This window comes from Periophthalmus magnuspinnatus, chromosome 16 (assembly GCF_009829125.3).
Source record: "Periophthalmus magnuspinnatus isolate fPerMag1 chromosome 16, fPerMag1.2.pri, whole genome shotgun sequence".
NCBI classification, from domain to species: domain Eukaryota; kingdom Metazoa; phylum Chordata; class Actinopteri; order Gobiiformes; family Gobiidae; genus Periophthalmus; species Periophthalmus magnuspinnatus.
In genome coordinates, this window is record NC_047141.1 from 8,980,069 (window position 1) to 8,997,059 (window position 16,991).

Consider the following 16,991-nt stretch of genomic DNA (forward strand, 5'->3'; position numbering starts at 1 on the left):
AGGAGGAACCTGTCAGGAGGAACCTGTCAGGAGGAACCTGTCAGAGGCTGTGTGCACCATAGTGCTGGGCCCAGGGTCCATATCCACATCTTGAGCTTGGCTTAGTCAGGTCACAGTCGACTTGAGCTGGAGAACTTGATCTACTGTGCATGAAATGAGATGATGAGTGAATACATGACACTAGTCAGTGTGCTCACTTATGCGTAGATATTTGTAAACCCCATTAGTATCCACAGCTGTTCTGGGACTAACTGACGTCCATTCACACAGATTGGGCAAGGCAAGTGAAGTGTCTTGCCCAAGGACTAAAACAGTATACTCCGAATGAAGCTGTGATTGAACCCTGACGTTTGGGTGGGCCTATTTGCTTGGTGAACACTCCACTGAAACACTGCTGTTGTGAGCCAAACGTTGTTTTTCTTACAGTCAGTCTTCCTCTTGTTTCTCGCCGCATTAGGAAGTCCTGTCAGATCTTCTTTGTCCCCCAAACTTTGCTTTCACGGCGCATTTGTCCTAAACTCATTTGGGCTTGTTTGCCGGCCGGTTGCACATGTCACCACTGCCTCCTGTGCCGTGTCTTTTGTTTTGTCCTTCCTGGAGCAGTCACACCACTCGTTCGTTAAAAGCACTTTATCTCTAAATTTGACTTGGCGCGTCTTGTCGGGGCAGATTGCGGCTGACAAGGCTCACCGTCCTGCAGATAAAACATACATTAAATGACTTGTCTGGGTCCGTTCACTACTCTTAGCCTATTAGCATATTGTTAGCCATTTGCCGAATTGTGCTGCGATGGATGTGCGCCCATAAAGAAGCACCTCTTGCTAATGCTACCAGTTTGTTTCTCCGCCAAATGGCCGCTAAAAGCTCGGGGAGAGGAAAAAGGCCCCAAAATGCAAAATTGATGGAAGTGGCATTGCATTCAGCTCATGCTCTTTACTGTGTAAATTATTCCCCAAAATGGACTCGTTCGGCCGCACTGCTAGCTCCAATTTGCCGGGCCATAGCTCACGGAGGGCCTTCCACTTTGCCTCTAATCGTATCAGAGCGACACGGGATGTTATTTATTTGTTTATATATTTCTTTTCGAAGGATGTAGGTGATTCTTATCGGGGTAGCAGTAGGGCCGGTGAAACGGTGAGCAGGATCAATCCTGTCTGCGGTGGGCGAGATGCCGCTGGTGATGGAGCGTGTAGCCATGTTAGTGTAGTCTACATGTCTGGAAATGAGCATGGGAGGAAAGACCCAGGATAATGATGTGGTATTTTTAAGAGCAGAGCTATTTGTCCAGAATATTTCTCTGTATTTTTTACACAGAGGGATATCAGTCTGGTCACCACGCCCTACGTCAGGTCTCGAGCCAGAACCAAACACAATGTTGTGATCAGATTTGTTTATTTCAGTGACACGTGTTAAACGAAGGAGCTCATTGGTTACTCATGGTTTTGAACAAAATGACATTTCTCTCCCCTCAGAGTTTAGTGCTTCACTGATTGATTCTGCAGAAATCCGTGATGTTTTTCAGTCCCCTGTGATATTTTCTATTCTTTTTCCTTGTAAGCAGCCATATTTGTTTTGATGCGGACAGATCATGCATGTCCCCGATTGGCTAATCCACTTGTCAATCACACCCATCTGAACTCGGGGAGATTCATCTATGAACAGACCCACATCTTCATAAAGTATTTGCAAAATATCTGTTTTGGATTCCATGCAACATAGCCCTAGGTATTCACTTGAGTGTAGACATCAACTGGTTGTAAACAATTCCACAAAAACTGGGCTAAAACTCAAATACTGAAACTGAGAATCAGCCTAAATGTAGGCCTACTCATATATCAGTGTATCAGTAATGAGAATGCAATTGAGAATGTGGTTAAAAATTGAGCTGGAGGTCAAACTTCTATGGTAGAATTTGCTGTTAAACTGTCAGATTGCAGATTTGTTGACCTGGTGTATGGTTAATAGTCTTGCAATTTCTGGGCCTTTCCACATAAAACAAAAACTGGCACAAAGTTTAACCACTCAATATCTTCCCTGTGAGCAAATATAAACAAAAGTGATCCCCCCCCCCCCCCCCCCCCCCCCCCTTGTGAACGTGTTTATCAAACCCAAAGGTGTGATTGTTAGTTAAAAGGACTTAAAACCATAAAAACTCTCACCTCTCAACCAAGTTACTGTCAAACCTAATCTCAGGATCTTGTGATTCTAAATGAATGGGTCAAACTTATAACTCTTTCTGTGCGCAAAAAAGCAACCTGTGGTAAAGCTGACCAAGCCTGTCTCCATCTACTCCTGATAGGTGGTTCCTAGCGTCATGGAAGGATGAGTCAAATGCAGAGGTTGATCTTACCTTATCTTAAAGCAGTTTTACACCACCAGTTCATTGACTCCTCAGCTGCCCTCTTTCGGGGTAGTTACATAATTCCCATAGGTCCATTTTTGATTAGTGGTTGGGGAACTGTGGAACTCCTCGCTCTCAACAAAAAAATCACTACTTGAACTTTGATCCAGTAGCTACTCCAAATGTTTTCAGCCGTTAAGTTATAAACCCAGATTACATGAATTACACTGTAGGGTTTACGGGTTATACCACAATAGACTCTTTAAAGGCCCTTTATTGTGAAAAATATCATGTTTGGCTATATTTTGTTTCTTCTTTTAAACGATCTTCACCATTTAAATGAAAAAATACATCATGTTTCTTGATGTCATCTGGTGGTATGTAAACCATTGTTAGCCATTAGCTTCAAAAACATCTAACCTTTATTAACACTGGAATGTATCATTATATAATGTAATCTTGAAATTTTTATTAATGGGGACTTACTGAGACTTTAGACAAACAATAAAGGTGAAAGAAGTCAGCTTGGCATAAAAGTAGTACAGAACGGGAGTCAAACCCAGGACCTTCTTGCTGTGACCGTACCTGGACGACTGAGGGATTACACAGACACCTTTAATGAGCTGTTAACTAAAATTAAAAAACATTAGGACTTCCATCAGTATTTTATTGGTTGTCCACTAGATAGAGTTGTGGGAGAAGCAAATGTAAAACCATTTCATTTATGTAAGGATCGACGTTTTACAGAACTGTGCAAGTGAGATATATTCTTAACTCTTTCTTTCCTCAGAACATATACTGTAAACCGAAATAACATAAAAATATCAGTCGTAATAACCGAGTCGTAGTGTTTGGTGATATATATTTGTCAAGTTTACAAATAATCATTTCCAACTGTGGCATAGTACATTACACAATTTCCCCAAAGCAAAATAAATATATTGCACTTGATAAAAATAACAAGAAATGATGAAAAACAAAACATTAAATCAGACCGAACAATAGCAAAATCAAGCAAAATTGTCTCAGTGGCAGCGCATTACAAAAGTCTTCCATTTTCTATGTTTTGTACAATATTTATGTTTCAAAATGTAGCCTAATTTTTATTCTGTGCAAAGGTAGGCCTATATAGCTAAAGATTTTGTTTTCTGCTCACAGGTGAAACAGAAAATGACTGATATTAGCTCATATGTCTAGCTAAAACGCCTGCACGGTCTGCTGTTTCATGAAAGCCGCTGTACCTGACTTTTACTGTCTTAAAAAGTTCATTTTAAACAGTTTGCAGTGGCCCAAAGTTATTCCTCACGTACGAACTTTATGAATTCCGATCATCCTAATTATTCAACCCGATGAATTTATAAGAGCTTTTCACAACTCTCAGAGGCCAGAGCTAACGGTAAAGCTAACAACAGCTAACATGCCAACCGTGCACTTCCTGCTGAAGTATTTGGACCTCAAGAACTGCTGGTACGATACATCTAAACCGGGGAAAGACACATTTTGCTCAAACACACAGGGCAAAAAAAATCAGGTACAGCAGGGCCTTTAATAGAACTCCCATAGTTTCTGATGGAACTAATTTGCAAAACTGTAACAACATCTTAATATATTATAATATAAAATAAATAAAATATGTTTGATTGCTGCATAAAACAGCTGTAAAAGAAATCTTGACTCTTGCATTGTCTAAAACGTCATGTAAGAAACTATGTTGTAGAGCTGCCTTAAAGCTTCAACCTTAACTAAACTAACTTTGAATCTCTATTTATAATGTAAAAGTAGAAATCAACCCTCCTCTCAACGGCCTCAAATGAGCTGAGTAAACACACGGAATTAAAGTGCATATGACAGATTGGATTCACTAAAACAAAGTTAACATCATTAGAGTTCAATTTTCGCCTACTTTTATCTAGATTTTAAATTTTCATGAAGTTTTTCATTGTACTTCCTGGTAGGACACGGGCAGCAGATATGACAAGAATCAACAAAACTCATCTAAACTGCACCATAGATATGATTAGACTAATAAAAATAAGTCTTTTTCTGTGTTGATGACATAGGTAGAGGTATTCTGCTTTATAACTCACCGCTCCTTCCTGTATTTGAAAGTATCAATTTGAAAAAAACACACAAACGTTGTCATATGCACTTTAAGTTTGATTCTGGCTGAAATTTGAGTCACTGAAAAAGCATGTTGAACTTCTGTCCATATCTTTGCATCTTCAAATTATGATTATCCTTTAAAAACGCCAAAAATGAAAACCTTATCATTAAACATCCCATAATATTGAGTATAAGGTTAATCCAGTGCATTTGTCTACTGCAGTCAGCATGCGTCGTATGGGCTGCAACATTTACAGTGAGGAGGTTTGCGATCCTTTCTACATCGAATCTTATCAGAAATTGCAGTTGTGTTTTTTTTGTTTTTTTTGTGTCTCTGGATGTGTTTGGGGTCACCAGCTGCCACGTTTAGCCTCGAGACGTTGACAAATATTAGCACAATGTCCTTCCAAGTTCATTTTTTTTTAATATTCATGTTTGTCGGGCTTCACTTTGTCACGTTCCTTCATGCCCTTTGAGTCTTCTCTCCTCCGTCAAAAATCGCCACCGAAGCAGAAACTTAGTGCTACTTCAAAGTTCTTCCCTCCGCATGAGTTAAAATGACTTGAATCCTGAATAGTTCTGATCATTTGTGTAGTATTGTTTGATCAAGATGTATATATTCATTTGGACTTGTTTATTTTACTTGTTTCAAGCATATATATTTTTTATTTTCTTATCCTACAATGGAGTACCCCACAATGGAATTTTTCACTTCCTGGAGTAAAGAGATTTGAAATGAAAGGTCCTATGAATAAATGCAATTACAGTATATAAAGTATTGAAAGAAAGAATAAAGATCAATTCAACGACCCTAGAGCTTACAATGATATTCATTTTAGCTGCCCCTCTTCTGTATTAAATATTTTAGGTCACTATAACGAGGCTAAGTTATCTGAAAACCATCAGTTAAACAAATAAATCTTGTTAAAACTACACAAATAATACAGTTTCTGAATTCAAGCCGTTGTAACTCATGGCGATATTGTTTCACGTTGCATCTCGTCTCTATGTACAAAGCGCGTTTTCAGTTTTCAGAGTCATACGAATGGCGTCATGACGGTGGAGGAGTGGCGCAGTCCCTGGATGGCGGCGTAGGGCCCTTGCTGGAAGTAGTGGTGGTAGCGGGGCATGTGGAAGGAGGGGAAGGTGGGTCCGCTGGCCTGCATGCTGGAGGCCAGGGCCGTGGGCGTCAGGGGCATGCCCAGGCGGCTGTAGGGAGGCAGCGAGCCCTGGATGGGGTGGGGCAGGGTGGGGGCGGCTGACAGGGACTGGGGATGCTGGAAGCCAGAGAAGCCCGAGGTGGTGGTGACCCAGGAGCTCAGCGACAGGTTGTCCGAGGCAGTGAACGCGGAACCTGCAGAACACGAAAGGGAATGTCAGGAAATTGATTCAAGAAATAATTGAAATAATAATATTAAAGAGCCTGGACCCACTGTTTTACATGTATTTGGGTAAAATGGGCGTACAGATATATTCTATAAGCAGTCAAAATAAGTTTGTTGTGTACCGTCTGTATCTAATTATCAAGCGTTTTATTTTCTAAGAATTAGGAAGTATGTGGATAGCATGCTAGTTGTTGCAAAACTCCACTCTGGTCTCTGAGAATTGTAAAAAGTGCTTATAAACTCTTATAAACTCATCGTAGTGAATAATCAGGTTGCTCAGAATGTATAAGGTAAGTGAGGAATAACTTTGGATCACTGTAAACTGAACTAGTTCTGTTTTTCACATTTTAAAAACAGCAATAAGTGCTTTCCAGTAGTCAACCCCGTATCAATGATTAATACCACAGCCTTTCACCACTAGAGTGAAAAAAACTGTTTCATTTAATCTGTGCTGATAAAGATGAGTTATGTGTAAACCACAACAGGAGTGTGCATTTTCAAACCAAAAAATTAAAAACTATTTTTGACATGGTGATATTGATCAAAGTAATACAAAAATGTAATTCCCCAAAGGTCAAAATGTAATATTCACAAAAATTAAACCAGGACACAGCTAAATGAGGTCCGACATCTGTGCTATAAAAAACAAAAGAAATCCTGGTCTACATTGCAGCACAATTTCCCTCAATATTTACATCAATGTTTTTGCATGTGGTTTATTTATATATTTTTAAAACACATATTTTCATTCTAACATTGCACACTGTTATATAATTATCTATAATCCCATCAATCATCTATAATCCTGAGCGAGAGACTCATGTGAGACTCTTTCTGTTCTCTGATTGTGTCTGGACAGTCAAAACTAGACCAATTTAGAACATAATCAATTTGTCCATCATGTCCAATGCTTTTGTAATTTAAAATAAATCAGCATTATGATTGTTATCAGTAAAAGCCATATTTGATTTGAACATGTTTACCTCGTATCAATGGACACAGATTGGTCAAGTTTATGTCAAAATCATACATATTGTTCCTTTAATTGTCAAAAAATGTTTTACAGAATGCCCATTTACCAGAGAATTGTCAAAATGGCCGATCCTCCTGACACCCACATTAGTGTTAGTATTAAGACTCCAGTGTCCATATGCTGTAGTATATTGCTGTGTTGCAGTACCTCTAGTGTGTGTGGCGTGGCTGTCCTCGCTCAGACTCTCCTCGTCCCCGCTGTAGGTCCTGATGGGGGAGCGCGCGTACGAGTGCTTGTGGATCAGGTTCTCCACACTCTCCCTGCAGCAGAGTCCAAAGCACAGGCCCGACATAAATCTCTACACATCTCAACAAGAAACAGCCTTGTCTATTAAGCGGAAAATGGCATATTTATTCCATTCTAAATGTTGATTTACTTTTAACATTGACTGAATTTTAATTAATTAACTTTGCAGTATATTTGGTTTCATTGTAAATATGTTTTGGAATCAAAGGCCTATTTACTATTTGTACTGAAAAATAAGCTTTTGATTGTTATATTTAAATTATGAAATTATATAGATATCACTTTGTTTTCCTGTAGAATTAGTATTTTAAATTCAAATATGCTTGTGGACTTTAAAACCAAATGAAAAAAGTATAGGCCTAATGTTATATATTTAGGCTTTGTATGAATGTGTTATGTACGTGAGTATAGTAGTCCCATAGTCTGTCCCAGAGCAGCTACAGTAGTAACTTACGACCACCGACTGTGGAGTGAATGAATAATGCACAGTAATGTGTCTCTGAGTTTTTACAAAAGTGCTATATAAATTAAATGTATTATTATCACACAGTTATTTATGGTGATGGGACAAGCAAAACAAAATCACATGATTATACATTTTGTCTCTGTGTTTACATTTAAACTGGACAAAAAAGGGCTATGTGTTGATAAGTTATATCTCTTATAGGTCCAAAAAGCAGTACGAGAATGGCAAAAGCCACAACATTTATATATTACAAATTGTGAATGTTAAATGTTGTCTTGTTCTTGTGGACCCAGTCTCGTATCTCGTTTTGTGAAAATTGTGTCTCATCCCATCCCTAGTCATTTACTGTTCACCATATCTGTATAAAAACTGTAATGTATCAGTATTTGCACTGGTCCATCTACCAAGTACAACGAAGTAAACATGACATTAAAAGTTAGTGTGTGTGATTGCACTTGGCCGTGTGTGTGTCTGTGTGTGCGATGTATGTGTCTGGGTGTGTAGATGTTTGCATGTCCCTGCCTCCCACAAGTGCATTAGCTCATTCGAGTCTTGTCGGACAGCTCTTCTCAAACACACTGACACAAATTGTTGGGTCTTTGGAGCGAGAGTGTGCGCCATACGTCCACATTACCCCCCCTCCGTCCCCTCCCTCCGCTTCCCTCTATCTCTCTCCCTCTCTCCTCAACCAGCAGGCCCCAATTAGGTTAGGAAAGTGCAATATCTGTCAGCGAACCAGTACAAATGTGTGTATTTTTATCAGCGCTCCCTCTACTACCGTGCGGCGCGGAGGGGAGAAGACGAGGATGGGAGAGGTGGGCGACGGGGGTGGGCGGGGCACGCTGGTTTCAATCAGTCAGAGCAGCCAATTGGATTAGAGTTTGTTTTAGTGCAGTGGGCGACTCCAGACTAATGCGATTTCTGCAGCTCCCCGAAGACCAATTGATCAGGGCTAATTCACAGGCCCGAAAAGAGAGAGCGACAGAGTGGACGGAGGGGGGAGAGCGGTGGGGGGAGAAAGGGGACGGGGAGGAGCGGGTGGGCCATAGGGAGAGGGTATCTGGTCAAAGGGGTCTGAGCTCCGGGACGTTCAGAATGAGACAAGACAGCGAAGATGGGTTTTGAGTTTTGTCAGCTGATTGTTTGTAGAGATTGTGTCAGAAATTGAGAATGACAGGAAGTGGAGTGTTTTTTGTTTGTTTGTTTGCCTTTTGTTTTCTAATGTAAAAATAGGTTGAGTTGTAGAATTTGATCTCAGATGGAGGGCAGGGGCCATTATTGTTCTAGGAGCAGAGTTAGGAAGAATACTTTGAAAATATATTGAGTTATAGAATACTGAATAGCTGAATTACAATGTATTTTGTTACTGTGCTGTACTCTGAATTCTTGGGATATTTTCACATTTAGGAAGAAAAAATGCATTTATTTATCTCTAATCAGGAGTGTTGGGAAGTAACTGAATACACGTACTGAAAATACACATTCAGAATACTACTTCTGAGTACCTGCATTCCGATACAGTTATTTTTTTCATTTGGTGGCATTCAGACTACAGTTACTTTCCTAAAATCAAAGGAATACTTTAAGGTACTTGATCACAAAATTTAGGCTTCAAACTACAGTTTTAGTAAGACACAGAAAATACAGCTCTTGTGGTGTTTACATGTGAGATTCTTCCTTCTCTATCAGTATTAAATAAATGCATAACACACCTTGTAACAAATGTGTGTTATGCTTACGCTGTTTTTTAATCCTATGTCGCATGTTTTTATAGTACCATATAATGCCACTGGGTCATGTAATGGAATATGTTACAAAACATATTTTATTGCAGGTTTTCAGTATTCTGTAACAAAGGTAATTTAAAGGTATTATTCCCATCACTGCCGATCACAAAAGGGAAATCATGCCTTTACTTATACTGTGCATTCTAAATTGAGTAATCAAGTAACTTTACAGAATACATGTAAATAGTATTCTGAATATGTATTTTTGGTACATTTCATCATTTTGAAATTAATATCCAAACAGCCAACAAAAAAAAATGACAGCTGTTAATTTTGTGCCCTAAAATAGTCCTGGCAACTGCTCAATCCAGTCCAAATGAGTTTTACCACAGCTTTTCACTGACATGATTTCAACTTAATTTGTGCTGACAGAGAAGAAGACAAATGTTTTGCCAATTTGTTCCATACAAGTCAATATGAGATACTATGGATGGGACAAGATCTCGTGCCACCAGATCTCACGAGACAAATTTTTGATTGGGTACACATGAGGATAATGATGTCATGAGTTTTTTTCCCATGTGTTTACATTTGGATTGGACAAAAAAGGGTTAAGTTCTTGAGATGTTTTAGATCCAAAAAGCTCTGCAACAATAATGACGATTGCACGTTTGATTTATTCTTAACAATGTCAAAATCTGTTTTTGCCGTGCTGACTCAATCTCATGTCTCGTTTCATCTTGTGAAAATTGTGTCTCGTCCCTCCAATATGAGATACAAACCCCAAACTACAACAGGACGAGTGCATTTTAAATTATGAAATTCTCAGCTGCCTTCTCACCTCCCTCTTCTTAAGCTTTGAACTATAGGCCCTTAAATACACACATCACATCACTTGATCCAAATGTTTCGATTAGTTAAAATTCCTTGGTTGTAATTAATTGTGCACACAGGTTGATATATTTCATGTAACCCTGGAAAAATTATATCTATGTCCTACTTAAAAAATCGTTAATAATCTCATTGATCTTTTTATATTTAAGTGGAAGACAATGGGCGGTTGGATTGATTTTGGTAATTGTATTATGATTAACAGTCAATTTATTAAGTCCAGAAATATAATAAAACTATTAAATTAATAATGCTTTGTCTCCAACAAAATATAAACATTGACTTCAGACAAATAAAAACACTAGTAGCAGAGTAACCATAGCTCTCTGCCTCTCTCCTGGTTTTAGCATAGACTGTATATATAAATGAACATAACTATTCTGCTAGCCGCCGCGGTCCAAATAAGAAGTCATTATGAGCGCACTTCCGGCTCCATCAACTCTGGCTCCAATTCACTTTATCCTGAAAAACTGTGGCTCTTCTCTCTCTGTTTTGGTTTTAAAATGTTCATATTAACCCACGCTACATGATCCTGGTGTTTTTATTTCGCTATTTTGTCCGTGATTCAAGATATGAACATTAATAAGAGAAAAATCAGGTGCTTCTTTTCCCGGGGTCGATCCCAATAGCGTTAGCAACGGGTTTGATTGACAGCGCACACTCCATGCTAAATCAGCGGTGTGGATGGGAAGGGGCGTTACCTTCAACAGCCTCGCTTTGGATTGGCTCTTTGGTTGCTATGATAGTCACAGTTGGAATTCCAAATGTGGAGATCTGCTCCACATTTGCCCCTATAGCTGCTCTAGCATCGATGAGCTTCATTTAACTGGAGCCAAACGCTATGGAGGACATCACACTCACTTAGTCCACTTCTTTAGACAGTCTGTGGGTGTTAGCGTGTCGGTATCTCCTCTGCAGTGACAGTAGTGTGCCGCGCTCTGCTCCTGTTCTTGTGTTAGAGTGTCTGTATGTTGTGTCGAGTGCAGGAGCCCCCAGTACCTCTCCATGTCGGTGAGCCGTGACGAGTCTCGGAAGCCCTTGGCAAATGGGTTACTGTCAATCTTCAGTTTGGTGATCTGAGGACACACACACACAGTCAGTCTGAGGCTCGGGCAGGGGGGAACGGGGAAGCGGCAAAGGACTGAGGGATCCAAATTAAATCAACACTGTTAATTATGGACTGTTAAAATGCAATATTACAATGTTACAGTTTGTGTAAAACTTGAACAAAATTATAGTTGGGCCAGCCTTGGCATTCTATTGTATTTTGTATCTTTATAAACATATTTTTGATTTGTTGATTTTTTTAACAGACTTATTTTTAATGCAAGTAAAGGTTCTCTTATAAATACATTTCCTCTGATTCCATTGAGTCAAAATACCACTATTTGCAAATATTATCGATACTGATCATGTAACAATATGGCCATATAATTGTCTAATTTTTATATCTTTAAAGAAAATATTTTGATATCACATTTGCACTTACATCAGTGAAACAATAAATTATAAATGCATACAATTTAAAGAGCAAACGGTCGGGCTGAAAGATTTGGGAAAAATATCTAATAGCGAGTTTTCTGCAATTGCCATGTGATTTACTATTTATGGGGAACTTCAAAAATGGCAGCCTTTGCAAATAGCTAATTGAGTCCATTCAAATTACAATTTCAATGCGATTGCGATTAATCTTGCAGCCCTACAGTAAACCAGTAAACTGTACCTGGATTTAAATATTACTCCTACTGTGTTATGTTTGTCCTTAAATAAATATGTACAATCCTGTGTGTACGGTTTAGTGCCTCCTCACCAGCTGGTTCTGATAGGCCGTGACAGCAGTGAAGACCGTCTCCACAAACACGAAGGTGCGGAACTCCTCGGACTTGAGGTTGAGCAGCGACGCCGTGTGCTCCTTCTTCTTGATGATGTGGACCCGGGGCTGGTACTTGTGCATGGAGTTCAGGATGATCTATCGAATATGATTTTACAGTGAAATGGAAAGGTGTGGTAGAGACGCAAACAGATGCAAATGCAAAGACGCACTCAGGATTCAGTCTAGCTGAAAGGTAATATTTTAACAACCGCTATCTGCAACGTACATATAATAAATACCAGAGGTGGAAAATAGCAAATAACATGTAAATACTACAATAGATAGTTATTAATAGTTATTCCAATAGAATATATGTACTAGGGTTTTCAAAAATATGAAAAATCAGATACTAATCAATACTAAAACTAGCATCGAAACTAGATACTCATTTGAGCAGGTATTGATAAAAAGTCACATTCACAGGACAGAAATGAACGTTTCCCAAAAAGCTTTAAAAGGCTGTATCAGAGCAAGTATAAGAGTAGTATCAGACTATTATACGCCCATGGACCACTATGAAACCCACCTGGACGACTGAGGGATTACACAGATATAAGACCACATGGGAATATAAAAGAAAGTACTATTACTTAATGTTGAAAATAACTTTCTATTGTCTAAAGAAACAATCGGCATTGGTATTGAGTCTCGAGTCTATTCCTTAGTATCGAAATTAAGTTTAAATTTCAGTATCATAACAACACTACTTGTAATTAAGTATAATTTGCTAATTGGATTTAGCTACATTTAAAATCATACAGGTTACTAGTTTGTTGGACAGAGCTCAGAGAATTTGCAGATTGCCATTTAAAACAGCTTAATTCAGATGCACTCAGACTTAAATTTACAAATGTGGCAGAAGCTACTTGTATAATTGAGTACTGTTATTTTACTTGAGTACAATGTTTTTTATTTAGTACTTTAGTACAATTTTTTATACTGTAGCATGGATCAGTGGGGGTTAATTGGATTTTTTTCATAATTTCTTACCAGACTATTGTTTGTTGTAACATGGGCTATAAAAGATGAGATGATATTAAAATAAAGACAAATGCTTATAAAAATACAGACTATTACATAGAAGGTCATATTGTCACAGTTTTTATAGATTGTATATTTTTAGTCTATAGCCTCTAATAATTAAAAAAAATATATACAACACATTGGTGAAAATGCTGTATTCACTACTGTAAATATGATTATTTATAGCCTGTGTTGTCCCGTGTGCAGGAGCACAGGCCTCAGGCCTCATTACCACAGCGGTCCTCTACGCCCCGTGATCCCGCACATTTGGACGGTTATAGTCGGTTAAATTTGACTCTGCCATGGTAAAAAAAAATAACATAAATGCATCTTACATGTCCGTGCTGGTCCAGCTCGTTGTTGGTGAGTTTGACTTTCTCAAAGGACACCATCTGCTTGAGGAGCTGCTCTCCGGTGAACGGTGAGTCCGGGTGCACGTACAGCCTGACGCACAAACGGGACAAGCGTACATTTACAATTACGCACGAGCTAATTGAACAAATAAAACTGTGTAACGATGTGTCTCCGCAAAAATACGGCTAATGTGTAATAGCATTTTAGCATTTACTACAGATTTTTCAGTTAAATATTATCTGTGAATATTAGCCTATAAGCGCGTGCTGCAGGGCGGTGTGGATCAGAGGGCCACGTGCAGCTCGTACAGCTCGTGCTGGAAGATCAAAGGAGTGGACGCACCTGGCCGGAAGTGGAGGGTCGGCCTTTCCCGCCACCAGCCACGAGGAGCGGTGATAGGCGTAGCGGTAGCGCTTGTTGTCCACGGGCACGATGTCCATGAGCACGATGTACCGAGAGTCCTGCTCCACCCCGGAGAATGACACGCGGATGGTGGGGAACATCCTCCTGTGCGCGAACAACAAAGCATTTAGCACTCCATTATTTAGGAATTTTTAAATCAATTAATGTGACTAGGTCCTAGCTTTGTTGTTGTTTTTGTTTTATTGTTTGTTTGTTTGTTTTTTGTTTTTTTTTCAGCGAGGACACAGTGGCCATAAACTTCCCCAGTTTAAACATATACAGCATAATAATTCCACAGTCGTATTAAGCCTATAAAATAATATGTTCAGTGTGGGCTATTATTCTTTATAGTCTAAATAATAGAATAATATAATCTAGTGTAAAAAATATTTATAATACTGTAATCTCTAATCCAGGCTTGTCCCGTTAAATGTGACGCAAATATCAGGCCAATAATTGTCTCCATATTTATTTAAATTTATAATTATTTTATATGTATTATTTGCATATACTCCATTTGCCTTTTTTCTGTATAAAACTCTCACAACAGATAATGCAAAAATGACCTAATCCATCTAATGTCTGGCACAAAACAATCATGAATTCGACATTATTATTATTATTATTATTATTATTATTATTATTATTATTATTATTATTATTATTTATTTATTTATTTATTTTTTACATTTTGTATTATTAAAATAACTCAGCACCACAGGCTGTTGTCAGTCTGACGGTAGAGAACTGTGGAAATCTCACCTTCCAGACTTGGTGATGATCATCTCGGTGCCCAGCTCGTGGAACTTGTCCCACAGCTCCTTGGTCTCCAGGCTGCAGCTGATCTTTGCCATCTCCTCGCTGGGCACGCCGGGGTTGGTGGGGATGAGCGGCTCCGTGCACACACTAGGCGCGCCCCCGCTGCTGAAGTCTCCGTGCGCGTCCAGAGAGGCCATGTCCAGAGAGGCCAGGGCCTGCTGCTGTTCACAGGACGACTTCTCCACGAACTGCTCTGTGCGCACACACGCGGACACGGGTCAGGGCACTTCAGCAGACAGCTCTACCATTATCTCATAGTTTACACTAAACACCAGTGACATGGTCAAGTCACGGCTCCATAACGCCCCACAGCCACAGACGACTCTCAACTCTCACTCTAAATAAAGGTCGGTCTGAGGTGACTATGGGCGCTTTCTTTAGTTTAAGTTAATATCCACGTCTTTGGCTATGGGCTATTCTTGTGACAATTAAACACAAATACTGGGTGAAAATAAGATGTAGGTATTAGTGTAATTATTACCATTATTACACAAAACTAAATTTGAAGAATAGTATAAATCTACTGTAACTGAACAGAACATTCAACAGACGATTCATTTGTCATAATATTAAAATGACAGTGCCAGTGTAAAATAGGTTACATTTTGTCTATATGTGCTCACTCTAAAAAATACCAATGGAAAAATGTAATATCTGTAAAAGTGATAAACGGCAGGAGAATGTAACAGCCACAGTCCAGCGCTGAAGTGCAGGTGGATGTGATCATAACCATTTAACGCAAAACTATTTTACGCAGAACTGCGACCAAGAAAGGCTATATTTACAAATGAGCAAAACAATATTTTGTAATAAATATAATATTACTATTAGCAAGTACATTTTTTATAATAGCCTGCAGTATTTTTAAACAATACTAGGCCGAACCAGAAAAAAACGATGCCCAACGGCACAACAAAATATTTCAACAGCGAGCGCGGCTTGGCCTGATGTGATAAATAATACAGCCTGCGCATTTTGCGCACAAACACGTCACTTTGACCCTGGAAACTTGCACATATCGATGAACACATAGCACCATCATCTTACAAATGTGTCCGAGGTCATGCCCCTTTTCTGCTCTTTTTAGATTATTAGACTTGTGCGTGATTAAACAGAGTGTACAGCGCCATGAAAGTCGCATTTCTTTCCTAAATCTGTAGTTTCCTTTCTCTGCACTGAACTGTCCCTGGCGCTTCACGGGACGTCCTGCTCCCGCGGCGTGTTAGAGCGGGTCTTACCGAGGGGCTTGATGGTGCTCTCCTCCGCCTCCTTGTCCTTGGGCTTGCCGCTGGACATGAGCGCGGCTATGGAAAACGCGTTGGCCCGCGACGAAAGTTGCGGTTTAGGGGATGACGTATACTCCATCTCGGGATAGTCCCAAGTATTCCTGCAAATCCAGAGAGTGTCCCCGCTGTTTGGTACGAGATGAGCCGAGAAGAATGCGCAACAATTTGAAAGGTAAATTTTGGAGGAGTCCCCTTACGCGCAAAGATCACAAGCTCTCCGGACACATATCCTGCGTCTAAAGAAGACTAAAGCCAGATCAGAGGCCGGCTACACTTTGGGAAGATCCAGTCCTTCTCTCCCTCCTCGTTTTAACCCCCAGAGCCGTCCAATCACAGGCCGAAGGAACGTCACGCACGATCCCGCTGTTCCTTACGCACAGACGTAGGACTGATGCAAGCGGCCAATCGCATCTGACACAGAAGCCTGGTTTCAGATGGGCTAAAGTAAACCTGTGGAAGCCTATGTAGGATAAGGCCGGAGCAAAAAGTACATGGCATCATGAAGTTCAGTTCAAATATAAATATAAGTATTTGTACAATTGCAGATCTTCTTCATCTTTCCTGTGTGGACGAGAGTCACCATTTTTCTCAAAAGTTACATCTGAGAATTTGACAAATTCTTTCAGTAGGACAAATATATATCTATTATGGAGTATTTGGTGTTTGCAGATAATGTCCAGCTATTTGAATAAAACTATAATTACAAGAATATAATAAAAACAGTGACAGTATTTTTAAGTCCAAAATTACTCCACTCATAAACAAATCTTTTCATGTGATATATTTTTGCAGTACAGAATGCATTGGATATCTAGGATGACAGGCATTCAAATTAGCAAGATAACTTTGAATACAATTTGTGTAAAAAAAAATGGTCAAAAGCTTGATTTGGAAACGTCTCTTAATCCTTCCACCAGGTCGTCCCCACAGCCCTGTAAGACCTCACCTTAGAAGTTAAATGATTTCATCTTCTCTTGTAGTCTTCTGTTTTGAGCTTTATCAAAGTGGACTCATTTTGGATACTATGCTTTTTTGTCACTTT

General features: G+C 39.4%; 1 protein-coding gene across 1 annotated transcript; it reads right to left on the reverse strand.

Annotated features, from left to right (window-relative positions):
• Positions 1-5,420: 5,420 nt before the first annotated feature.
• On the reverse strand, positions 5,421-16,028 carry tbx20 (T-box transcription factor 20). Its single transcript, XM_033981224.2, has 8 exons — positions 15,902-16,028; positions 14,607-14,856; positions 13,785-13,949; positions 13,424-13,532; positions 12,003-12,161; positions 11,192-11,268; positions 7,010-7,122; positions 5,421-5,798 (listed from the first exon to the last, which is right to left on the reverse strand). The coding sequence occupies exons 1-8, from the start codon at positions 16,026-16,028 to the stop codon at positions 5,482-5,484; spliced, it is 1,317 nt and encodes a 438-aa protein (XP_033837115.1). The 3' UTR covers positions 5,421-5,481.
• Between the last annotated feature and the right edge of the window lie 963 nt (positions 16,029-16,991).